This window comes from Leuciscus leuciscus (assembly GCF_965113295.1).
Source record: "Leuciscus leuciscus genome assembly, chromosome: 10".
In the NCBI taxonomy this organism is placed as follows: Eukaryota; Metazoa; Chordata; class Actinopteri; order Cypriniformes; family Leuciscidae; genus Leuciscus; species Leuciscus leuciscus.
Genome location: NC_138734.1, coordinates 11,964,876 through 11,977,410, shown reverse-complemented (window position 1 = coordinate 11,977,410; position 12,535 = coordinate 11,964,876). Strand labels below are relative to the sequence as shown.

The window sequence follows — 12,535 nt, the reverse complement described above, 5'->3', positions numbered from 1 at the left end:
TATGTTTTTTTCTCGCATGTTTCTGCATGTTGGTCGCACCACATGACTTAGATTTGGTGTTAGGTTTTTCAATATAAACAGTGATTAATAACTCATTTTAATAATAAAAGATCCTTTAAATAGAACTTATCAGCTAATATAAATGATGTGCACATCAAAACTGTGCATACCATGACCTGGAAGTGCCATATTTGAATGTACACAAACGCAAATGAGATTTGCAAGCTGGGACATAGGGGAAAATATGTTTTTTAGACTACAGAGCACTTGGAACAGCAAAGAAGCCATATTTTCTGCTTTTATGCTACTTTTATGTGTTATGTTTACCATTTTGTGGAGTACTGCAGCAACCATTCCCAGCCAGACAGCAACATAGTGTCGGCCCAGATCCGGGACACATCTAGTACATGTGGATTCAACGCGCACCGAATGTGTGCCGGATCTGGGCCGACACTATGTTGCTGTCTGGGCATTCACTTTTATTGTATGGAAAAGAGCAGTGTGAGCATTCTAAGAATACCTGTTAATAATTAGAGAACTGTTATGAAAATAATCAAATTTTACTTAAATTAAATGAGAAGAGGTAAACAGACCTGAGCTCTCTCTTTCTCTTTATTCATGTCTAGCTTTTGTGCAGCTCTGGAGGCATGAATATCTCAATGTGTCTGGTGATAAACGTCTTCCTGTTTCCTGGTTAGAGAGCATTGACATGGAGATCTCTGGATCAGACAGGTGTGTGTTTTGTTTGAGTGTAACAATGTGTATTTGTCTACAGTATCGTCTGGTTGCCACTACACAGCTGTGCAGGTTACCACGGCAATACCGAGACATGCGTCATATTCATTTCCGTGTTCATCTAAGGGTCGGCCAGTGATTCTCACAGAAAACAATAAGCAGTGCAGATCCGGTCTTTCTGTATGAATGCTGTGCCTGAAGCAGCCTGATTATGATAATAATACATCAAAACAACCAATGTAACTTATGAAATAATTCAATATGCATACCAAGTACTCCAAGGTAATTTTACATCTGCTCATGACATATTAAGCAGTGGTGTGTGTATGTGTGTGTGGTGTTCATGCTCTCTATGTGTTGGCTGACGGCTTTATGGGCCCCATATGGAAGAAATGGCCCCTAAAATCTAATGGACCCTGAGACCCTTATGCTGCCTGCCAGCTAAACACAGGAGCTGAATGGGGTCTGTTGAACAGCTGTTTTGAGTTTAACTAGTTTTGAGTTCATTGAACTCATTTAAAACTCGACAGCTCTGAATTCATCTAATCATCTAAATCAAACAGTTGTGAAGTTCATGGATGATTTATTTACAGTACATGCAGCGCTCACAGTGTCTATGGTGTGACAATGCCCTCTGCTGGTGAAAACTACATTATGACCGCATACACAAAATACAGAAATAGGCTGAGGTGTTTTAGCACACATGCAGCACAAATTTGATCATTTATCAAGTTATGAATACCCCCCCCCCCCCCCCCCCCCCCCCCTCCTAATAAGGCAACACAAGTGTCTGTTTTGTACAATTTATCTACACACATAAATGTTACTTATATATTTTATTAAATATACAACATGTACTTCTTAAAATGCTAATTTAAGCCTTCCTATATTCTCTTTTAAACTAACTATTAAGTGGTTAAAATTTGTATACCCCTGACTTAACTTTTACAACTTTGAAAAACCGGTAAAGATGTAATGTACAAAAATACTGAAATATTGGTTTTTATATATATATATTTTTTATATAGGCATGATATATGCATTTTCTATTTTATTTTCTGTCCTACAAAGGCAAAAGACTTTAACTCGCTAGAGTGTGGAACTGAGAAGATTTGACGCCAAATATTTGAAATGACGCCAAATTAATGACACTGGTTTTAGTAATGAAAATGATCTACATAAAAAAATCTTGAGCTCAAACTTGACCTTTGACCTCTATTTTAAAGTTACCATACTCTGCCTTTGTTTTGTCTGCAAAAAGTGAGACGTCATGCCAAGGCAAAAGGCAGTAACTTCCACATTATCAATATTTGGTTGCTGATCACCATTTACAAAATCATAACACCTGTATAAAATCTAGTGATCATGGCATTTATTTTGTATGATTTACAATTACTTATATAGCCATCTACTTATTGCAGTATCCTGTGCTTTGGTTGCGTTCTTGATAGCATTATTAATACAGTAGACACGACAAAATACCTCCATAGCGGTGAAGATCGAGTATCTTCAGTTGGTACCGAGTGGCAAACTACCGAGGAAGTTTGTTTTGAAATGCGTTTATCTTGTAGAAAATGCCACAAAGCCACACTTGTGGTGTTCCCAGTCAAAAATAACTGGCCTAAAGCATATAAATCTCTCGGTATGCTATATTATCACCAAAAATGGGATCTTTTTACTGATTGTAGGCCTCATTTTTGACTGGGAACACCACAAGTGTGACTTTGTTCCATTTTGTACAAAATAAAAGCATTTCAAATCAAACTTCCTGGTTAAACATTAAAGCACATTAGTATTAGTCTGGCTATCACCAGACCAAGCTCAATCAAATCGCCGGCAGATCAGACTGGGTTTACCCAGTCTACACAGTGCAAATTCTTTTTGTTGAATATTGACACAAGTAATGCTTTTTTTCACTCAAAAGCTGAGGTGCATACAGGCTCAGTGGCCCACGATCAATCAGTTCCAGAAAGAAATACAAAACCTTTAATAATTGAAAGAAAACAAAAAGATGACAAAAAGATTGAATAATATAAGGAGCGATTTACAAGCTATTTTTAAAAGGGCTGGTCATTTTTGACAAAGAGCACAAAATGTGTTACAGCGTTTTCAACAGCAGAAGGTTTAAACGTTTTGCACTACCTTTCTTTAAACACAGTAATATTACATAAACTCTTTATAAAACAATTAATTACAATAACACCACTTGATAATACTTTTATTACACTTTATTAACAGTAAAAAACAAAACAATCTGAACCAGTAATTCACAGGATGAGACAATATCATACATTATTATGGAACCCCTAAAGGGACATGGTGAAGGAAAAATGTGTGATTGGAAGAAATATTTGCCTATATGTCAATGCTTTTACGTTCTCGCACAAATGTTTTGCATTCCCCCGAGAAACTTTGCGTTCGCTCGCAAAACTTTTGAGTTCATTGCGAGATCACAAAGTTTCTCGAGTGAACGCAAAACTTTTGCGTGAGAACGCAAACGCATTTAGCCTCCCATCTCATATTTTTTCTAGTGCCATGTCAGGGGCTCCGTACATTATAACAATAATTACATTTACACTGCATACAAATTTAAACACACGTATCTAAAAGACTCACAGCTAAAAGCAGTAGATAAATACATGGCACACTCTTTGAAAATAAAGGATCTATTGGCATCTATTGTTCCATGAGGAACTTTTAACATTCATTGAATTTTTACAATATACAATAGGTTGTTTATAATTAAAACCTAGACAGCAATAGTGTCGGCCCAGATCCGGCCCACATCTGGTACGCGTGGAATCCACATGTACCAGATGTGGCCCGGATCTGGGCCAGCACTACGTTCCTGTCTGGGAAGGTTCTTTAGATTTTTTTCAATGTTCTTCAAACTAAGAAAAAAATGGTTCTTTTAAGAACTTTTCACTGAAAGGTTCATTTGGGGATCCAAAAGTGGTACTTCCATACCATTGCCTATTTTGTAAGAGTGTTTTAGAGCACATATGATGGAGGTGTATCAGAGAGTGTTTCTCGGGATGAGCTGCACGCTGAGGCTTGACGGCTCCTCCACCGGCTGCTGAGACAGGTTGTTGGTTTGCGGGATGCTTTCTACAGTACAGTCCTTCACAGGGCACACGGAGAAACGAGACAACAGCGTCACAAGAACGGACTTCATCATCACCATAGCGATGTGCTTTCCCACACACGACCGCGGGCCTGATCCGAACGGCTGAAAGAAACGACTCGGCACCTTTAGAGAGAGACAGAGAAAGGTATTACTTTATTGGTGTTGACATGGTCACAAAACATTATTTCGACTTTTTATATATCTTAAATTATTACAAAATATTAAATTAAATTTATTAAAGGTATAGCGGAGGATGTTTTACTTCCTGGTGGGTAGTCTAAACTATTGGTCCTCCTAATTGTCAATCATTCTGGTGAATCAATCAAACTTTTCAAAAAGTGGAGAGGGCGGGTCTTATCTAAAATTTGGAAAGATCCTCCGCTATACCTTTAAGGAAATGTATATAATGCCTAATAATAATAATAATAATAATAATTATATATATATATATATATATATATATATATATATTAGTAGGCACGTTTTATGCAATAAAATAAAAGCTTAGTGTGTTATAAATTATTGTAAAAAGTCCTTACACCTTTTAGAAAAATAGGTAGCATCTATATTAATATAGTTTATAGTTTAATATAAGTTTTTTTTTAATCTATATTAACCTACAGTATACTTAGGTTACTACTTGTTACAGTGTATTAGTAATACTAGTCCAAATACTTACTAATTTTCCTTAATTTGTTATAATTTTACAATAGTAACAATAGCTTTTATATTTATGGTATTTTGTTAAAAAAATTTTTTTTGCATTTTGTAGCTTTTATACAACTGCTGTATAAAATGATGTTAATGAAACATAATGCATTAGTTTTTAGTTGTGTTTTTAAGTAGTGAACATTGATTGTTACTATTTAATATATATTTTATGAAATTATAAAATCAAAGTTAAATAGCATTTAAATACAATATACTAGTGTTTGAATCATAAAGAAAAAATATTTTAAAAATAATACAATTAATATGGGATCTCCATTGAACAGTCTCAGAATCATTCTTATTTTTTTGTTTGAATGATGGCTAATAGTTTAGCATGAAAAATGTTTGTGAGGACTGAAAAATAAGACAAGAAAGAGATTTTATAATAATAAAGACTCACGTTCTTCTGGAAGTTGTCGAGACTGAACTCATTCGGTTTAGGGAAGAAATCGGATCGGTGCATTCGACCCACGTTTAATATGATGTTTGTTCCTTTCTTCACTCCGTAGCCCTCGATGACATCATCGTCCAGCGCCCGGCGCATAGTGAAGTCCACGACCGGGTGGAACCGGAGAGACTCATTGATAAATCTCTCCAGAATGTTTAACCTGGACAGATGTGAGTGCTGCAGGCTCCGACCAGCTACAAAACACAGTCACAACATCATGTTTAAATAAGCAGTTTGAAACAAACATTGACTACACAATCAAACATGAAGAATTCATCCAAAACGGAACATTCTGTCATTTATTTACTTATTTTCATGTCATTCCAAACTCTGATAATCCCTACTTTCATGATACTTTAATGTTGTCTTTAATGAAGTCTGTCACTAAATGGAAAAAGAGTTACGAAAAGATTCTTCAACATTTTTCTTTTTGTGTAGGCCTACCACAGAATACATCTAAGGTTTGGAATGACATGGTGATGGTTAGTAAATTATTCATTTAAAAGACCAAAAATGACATGCATGACATTTAAGTTTCACTAGAAACATTTCAATATATTTTAGTTTACCATAAATGCTTTTTAGTGTATTTGGCAGTACACAAAGGCAATAGAAGTAATTATGAAATTGCATATGAAGTTCTAAATCTTAATATTTAAGTCCTATCTCAAAAAAGCACTCTTAAGTTCAGCTTATTGCATTTAATATAAACTGAAGCTATAACACATTTTCATTTAATTGTAAATGACATGCAATTAAGTGTGAACCCATTACATTCAGTTTGGAATTTTTGCATATTCTTATATATGTACTAATTAGTACTCTTTTTTTTTTAAAGTCTTTCACATGGGATGAAACACAAAATGACTGTCTCTTGTGTGTGCGCTCAGACCTAAAACAGTTTCCATTTCCTGCAGGATCTTCAACTCGACGTCCGGATTCTGTTTGAGTAACAGCAACATGAAGAATAGACTGATAGAGAGAGTATCTGGAGCCGCGATCAACATCTCCAACACACACTGCCTGACGTTCTCAGCGCTCAGCTCTCCGTGGCTCTAAACACACATACACACACACACACAGGTCAGTCATTCTTCTATATGCTTCAGAGGAGTGTGTGTGTGTGTGTGTGTGTGTGTGTGTGTGTGTGTGTGTGTGTGTGTGTGTGTGTGTGTGTGTGTGTGTGTGTGTGTGTGTGTGTGTGTGTGTGTGTGTGTGTGTGTGTGTGTGTGTGTGTGTGTGTGTGATACTGGCATGTCACATTCACCTGAGCGAATATCAACCCTGCTGTGAAGTCGAGCTGGTCGAGTTTTTCTGCATGTGTCAGCTGAACTTTCTTCTGCTCGATCAGAGCCGTGATGGCCTCCTGTAACTCCTGACTGAAACACACACACAAACACACTATAAATAAATAAAAATTCACTTTACAATTCAGTCCTAAAAGAAGGAACTTCAAAGCTGGATGCAGCATTTATGACAGTGTTCCTTACATAAAAAGCACTGTGATCGTACCAATATCATGGCTATCATATTCATATAGCATGGTATTTACATGCATTTACACACTTCTCCAAAACAAAATGGCACTATCATGAACTCACGCTTCTCTCTTGTGCTTCTTGTGCAGCCAGTCCAGTCTGAAGTACACGTCAGGTTTGATTAATACTGTCTGCCAGGTGTCAAAATATTTCTGAATCTTCTGAAGCAGATCACGCTCTACAACACAGCAGCAATACTCAAACAGTTAAGTATGTTATTTAGTGAATCTTCAATGTATATAAGGTATTAAAATGCAATATTATGATCACAAACAATACTCGTGCTTATACATGATCCCAGACAGCAACATAGTGTTGGCCCAGATCCGGGCCGCATCTGGTACATGTGGATACAGCGCGTACCAGATGTGGGCCGGATCTGAGCCGACACTATGTTTGCTGTCTGCGATTATGCCAATATACGCTGAACGTGATTTCACCGCGTACAACGTTCCTGGATTAACACATTTGTTCATTCAACATTCCAATCAACCAGTTAGATTTGAGGGACAAGTTTACAGTTTATGTCAAGTTTAGGCTTACAACCAGGGTTAGGTGCTTCTACATCAGTGTTATTCACCATAATTTCCCTCTGATTTTAGGGATAAGTTACGGGTAGGGTTATAGGCATAAGGTTAGGACAACATTTTCAGACAAGAATGTTGCTCCAGGATCAACAAAATATGTTGCTCCAGGAACATGTCAAATCACGGTGCCCGCCAAGATACATAGAACCCAGACAGCAACATAGTGTCGGCCCAGATCCTGCCCACATCTGGTACGCATGGAATCCACATGTACCAGATATGGCCCGGATCTGGGCCGACACTATGTTGCTGTCTGGGAAGCATTTCACTTTATTTTGACGGTCCACTTTAGACATTCTACTAACTTTAAGTAACTTGTCATTTAACTCTCATTAGAGTATTAGTAGACTGTAGTAGAATAAGTTGACATGTAGTTGGAAAGTTACTTATAATTAGTATAATGCCTATAGTGGATCGTCTAAATAAAGTGTTACCTATAAAAGAAATACACTGCCATTCAAAAGATTGGAGTAAGATTTTTTCTAAAAAAAAAATTCTTTTGTGTTCTGAAGCAGATTAATTGTCATAGAGAGTGAGTAAATGATGTCAGAATATTTTTTTTTTTTGGTGAACTTTATCATTCTAAGTCAGACTTACAAATAAATGGCATGGCATCATATAACAAAAGGTCACCGTCCCGTATGTGGGACGCCTAAGTTTACGTCACTACAATTAAATCCTAATTTAATCATGACAAACTATATATCGTTGGAAAGGTCTAAGACTCCTTAACAGACATTTCAGCACAGTTTTTTGTTACAATTTATGCAGGAACAGTAATAGATGAATTTATGACAAGAGTGCACCTCAAAAAATCTACATCATAACAGGAGTTCTGGCGTTTGTCACAAAAAGTCGACGCACACACTTTTAATAATTGAAACTTTGGTTTTCATGCTAAAAGTTCATAATAAAACATTTAATCTAGTATTTGTCAATAAAAAAATATAAAATAATATTATCTTCTAAAAAGTGTAATATATATTATCCTCTAAAATATAATATTATCTTTTTTATCGCCTTTTTTTATTACATTACATATTTTAGTAGTTATCATAAATTAGGTATCATTTGAAAGCTTACGATCTCAGAATTCATCCTGTGAAAACTGTTTTGAAATTGGACATTATGTTACCATAGAAACGGTACTCTAAATTGTTTTACCAGGCTCCTCCCCTTTTGGGCATCATTATGATTCATAATTTATGATAACAATATTTTCTAATCTTGACAAAACACATATTGTCAGAAAGGTCTGAGTCTCAAGGTTCCATATTTTGTGACAGAAGTGATATTTGGACAGAAATTTATTCATTTGTTATGTTAGAATGCATACAGTTAAATTCAATGGAATTCAATGACACCCGGTGGCTATTTTTGGTAATACGCCTAAACAAAATCTCATGGGAACTTCAATTTTTGTGATATCAACTTCAAATTTGGAACACAACTTGGTTAGATATATGGCTTTGATTTTATAGTAATTTTTTTGTAAAACATATTTTTAAAAATATATATTTTATATAAAAGAAAAATATTAAATAAATTATATTTGATTTAATGTAAATTTAAACTTCCATAACTTTTTCATACTTTAATTTTTTGAATCTGCTATTGTTTCCCTTTAAAACAAGACCAAACTTAGGTCTATACTCCAAAGCATTCTTGAATTACAACCATTTAAGCTTGAATAGTGCATTTGAATGTACATTCTCAAAAAGGGGGGTGACAGTTAAGGGGTTAAGTTCCTATACCTTTTTGAGCTGTTGTATGTTAGTGCAAGTGCTTCTCAGGACTGACCATTGAGAGGGACTCCTAGAAACAGTCTGTTGGAAATGTCCACCACAATGCACCGCAGTAAGTTGAGAATGTCCACCTGTCCCCGAGCATCCGTCAGGTGAGACAGATCATCCAGGTGTGTGGTTGTGGAAGTGGTGCAAATCTCTAAAGTTCTTTGAAGCCCTGGACCTGTTAGAGCTGATACACACACATGCTTAGCAAACACTGCTAAAATCCAGTGGAATGAAATTAGATATCTAAATTAATTGCAAAAGAGAAAATATCTGTGACATAGAGATGTCAAATTTTATCATGCAATTTAAATCTTTTTATGCACATTTAATACCTTGCATATCACCAAAAGCATGCCCACCTTTAGCATAAAAGGTGCGGATTCTTTTCCAGAGCACCACATTTGAGTTGAATATGATGCCCTGTTCATGCATCCCAATACACTGCAGACCTAGTTTGCTCCCAAAGCGTGAGGTGTACAGAGATCTCCTCAACACATGACACACAGCAGATGACCTGTGACGCACACAGCATCAGAATAATACATTTATGCCACATTTGGGTTTACATTTATCCTGGAATATTGTGTGATTGGTGCTGGTATGTTCTGTCCTTTGTGAAAGAGACATTGTTTTGAACGTGCACTTGTGTACTTAAAAAACTGTACCTGCAAATATTATAATATTAATGAAATACAAGGTGACTTCAGTGTACTTAAAGAGACTACACTTTTGTGACTATGTAATAATGTAAATTAAAAGATTAACTTCTCAATTTCAATCATTATGCTTTCATATTTTTGTCATACTTTAAAATTGACTTATTATTATGTGTTGACTAACATGCTAAAGCACATGCAAAGTTCTTGATTATAATTTTAACTGTAGTGAGTTATTCGTTTTAATGTATGTACTAAATTGCAACTTCATTACAAATGTGTAATGATAAATATATTTAAATACATGACATTCAATTTCAATTGAAGTTTCAATTGAAATTATATGAAAGTATTTAATGCTTGTCAGATGTACACTTTAACCATATTTCAAAGACAATAGAAGTAATTATGAAATTACATATAAAGATGAGTCCCACTTAACTAATTGAATTAACATAAATTTAAACTGTAAATAACATACAATTAAGTGTCTGAAAATATTACAGTCAGTTCACACTTAAGAATATTCTTTAAATTTAATGTATATTATTTCTGTACCTTTAAAAAAAGAAAAAAAGGTATGCTAAAGTGTACTTCTTTTTCACAAGCGGTGATGTGTGTGTCAGGACTTACCTGCTCAAGATGAGAGTTTCCTCACCGTTGATCCAGACCCGCACAATGTCTCCATATTTGCTGTTGTAGTAGTTGCTGGCAGTCCCGATCCCAGACCAGATGAACCGACAGTAAGAGAGAAAAGGACCCAGACCCAGGAAGAAACAAGGACCTGAATAAAACACATTGCAGCAAACAAGTAATTAACATGATAACATGTGACATTATAAAATTAACCTAAATCAATTTCATGCAACAGAGTTTTTATGACCCCATTATAACATAACAATATGTGAAAAATACACCATTGTTCAGTAAATAGTTAAATGTATTGCTAATGATTGTTTAAAGTGGCATTTAGCAAAACAATGTAGCAATTAGATGCATTAATATTATTAATATGCACATGGGTATTTTTTTTTATTTTAATTGAGAGTTATACATCATATGGAAGCTGAATAAATAAGCTTTCCATTGATGTATGGTTTGTTAGGATAGGACAATATTTGGCCTAGATACAACTTTTTGTAAATCTGGAATCTGAGGGTGCAAAAAACTCAAAACATTGAGAAAATCTCCGTTAAAGTTGTCCATTTATGTTTGCGATTGTGCAGCACTCACTCACAAAAATAAATGTTTTATATATTTACCATAGGACATTTACAAAATATCTTCATGGAACATGATCTTTACTTAATATAATGATTTTTGGCATAAAAGAAAAAGCGATAATTTTGACCCATACAATGTATTGTTGGCTATTGCCACAAATATACCTGTGCGACTTGTGACTGGTTTTGTGATCCAGGGTCACATTTATTATGAACATTTATTTATTCAATCATAATAAATATACTTTTTATAAATATACTTTACGTTACTATACTATTTACCCAAAAAGTTAATAGCATAGTCACTAACAAATGATAAAAAGGCAAAACACCACATGATAGGAGATGTAACCATTTGAAACGCCTCTTTCCCACAACCACCATTTCAGAATGAAAATGAGTTCCAGAACATGCTGCAAAATAATAAAGGACAAAATTTCAAACAAACCCTACCGACCCGGCACATGAGATTTCTCTGGCCGATGGTGTCTGATGGCCAGCATCAGGCAAAGTAACAGCAGCAGTAGTGTGGCCGTGGCTCCACACACATTGTCTTGAGTCCCTTCAGTGCCATTATGGGCCCCTTCGACCAGAAAGTCAACCGCAGCCTCGCCAAGACGCACCAGCTTCATTCCACAGGGCTGGAGCAGTTCAGCTGCCATAAGAACAGATGGGAAATTACAGCCTCTTCAAGTCTAAAGCGCCACAACTGCAGACATACACTTTTATATCTGATCGGTTGCATGGGATTGGATCAGGATAATTCAAAAGTCAAAATAAAAACTCAGCGTAACCTTGTGTGATCCTCGTGTCCTTGCGGTTTGAGTTTCCAAAACATTATCCTGACACTCGAAACCCTCAGCTGTGCCAAACTCATGTCTGAATTTTCATTAAGACATCAAAGACTTTAAGAGATATGAGACATCTGTGGCATGACCTTCAGTCATTCTACAGGCTACAAAAAGGGGCTAGCATACTTGAGGTTACTGACTCAAACAAACCCAATGCCCCTTTTCTTAGCAAACGTACCATTTTCCAATGGTGGAAAATAAAACAGAATATCAATGGATGGGCACTTTTGTTAGGAAGCAACCACTTATACTGGTCATAACAAAAGAAGGACCAAAGATGTACGTTGAATGATCTTAACTTCATTCACTTTTTTGTGATCAACTTTTTGTTGTCTTCAGACATAACAAAGTAACATCCATTCAAACAAACAGACAGACAGGGAAAAGGTGGAGCAACAGACATAGTATCAATAATTTAACAATCTGAAAGAAAAGGGGGGAAGTTGATATGGTCATTCCTTTATATAATCCAATATGTTAGAAGAAAAACATTGCCATGCATCAATGGTACTAGGTTTAGCTTTGTTAATTTGTGCTGCTGTACATTCAGAAGTCTCTATTCCAAGGAGGCTATGAATCCAAAACATTTTTGCACACGTTCATTAACTTAATATTAAGACCTATTAAAAGCCTATTTATTAATTCATTTATTCATTCACCTGGCTCAGGGCTGGTCATGGTATCTAAAAACACAATGTAAAGCCTTACCAACCATTCATATTCGTTTTATCTTCAACAATCTCTTCACGTATTTCTTGTATTATGTCTTAAAGCATCACGATTATTTAGGAATTTTATGGCTTTCATTATTCAATAACAAAAACAAATTGTTACAGGGAACACAACAGCTATTTTGTGTCTTCAGT

At 35.5% G+C, this 12,535-nt stretch overlaps 1 protein-coding gene across 1 annotated transcript; it reads right to left on the bottom strand.

Annotated features, from left to right (window-relative positions):
• Positions 1-2,937: 2,937 nt before the first annotated feature.
• cyp19a1a (cytochrome P450, family 19, subfamily A, polypeptide 1a) lies at positions 2,938-11,489 on the bottom strand. The gene is made up of 9 exons (XM_082183149.1): positions 11,276-11,489; positions 10,229-10,379; positions 9,299-9,453; positions 8,947-9,123; positions 6,623-6,737; positions 6,289-6,400; positions 5,914-6,076; positions 4,974-5,215; positions 2,938-3,985 (listed from the first exon to the last, which is right to left on the bottom strand). The coding sequence occupies exons 1-9, from the start codon at positions 11,478-11,480 to the stop codon at positions 3,752-3,754; spliced, it is 1,554 nt and encodes a 517-aa protein (XP_082039275.1). The 5' UTR covers positions 11,481-11,489; the 3' UTR covers positions 2,938-3,751.
• Positions 11,490-12,535: the final 1,046 nt, after the last annotated feature.

Excerpts from the sequence above, each read along its gene's own strand:
- cyp19a1a (XM_082183149.1), bottom strand. The coding sequence starts at position 11,480 with ATGGCAGCTGAACTGCTCCAGCCCTGTGGAATGAAGCTGGTGCGTCTT. Across the intron at positions 6,401-6,622 it reads AAGAAGCACAAGAGAGAAGC|TCAGGAGTTACAGGAGGCCA; the intron begins GTGAGTTCATGA and ends TGTGTGTTTCAG. Across the intron at positions 6,077-6,288 it reads CAGGGTTGATATTCGCTCAG|AGCCACGGAGAGCTGAGCGC; the intron begins GTGAATGTGACA and ends ATGTGTGTTTAG.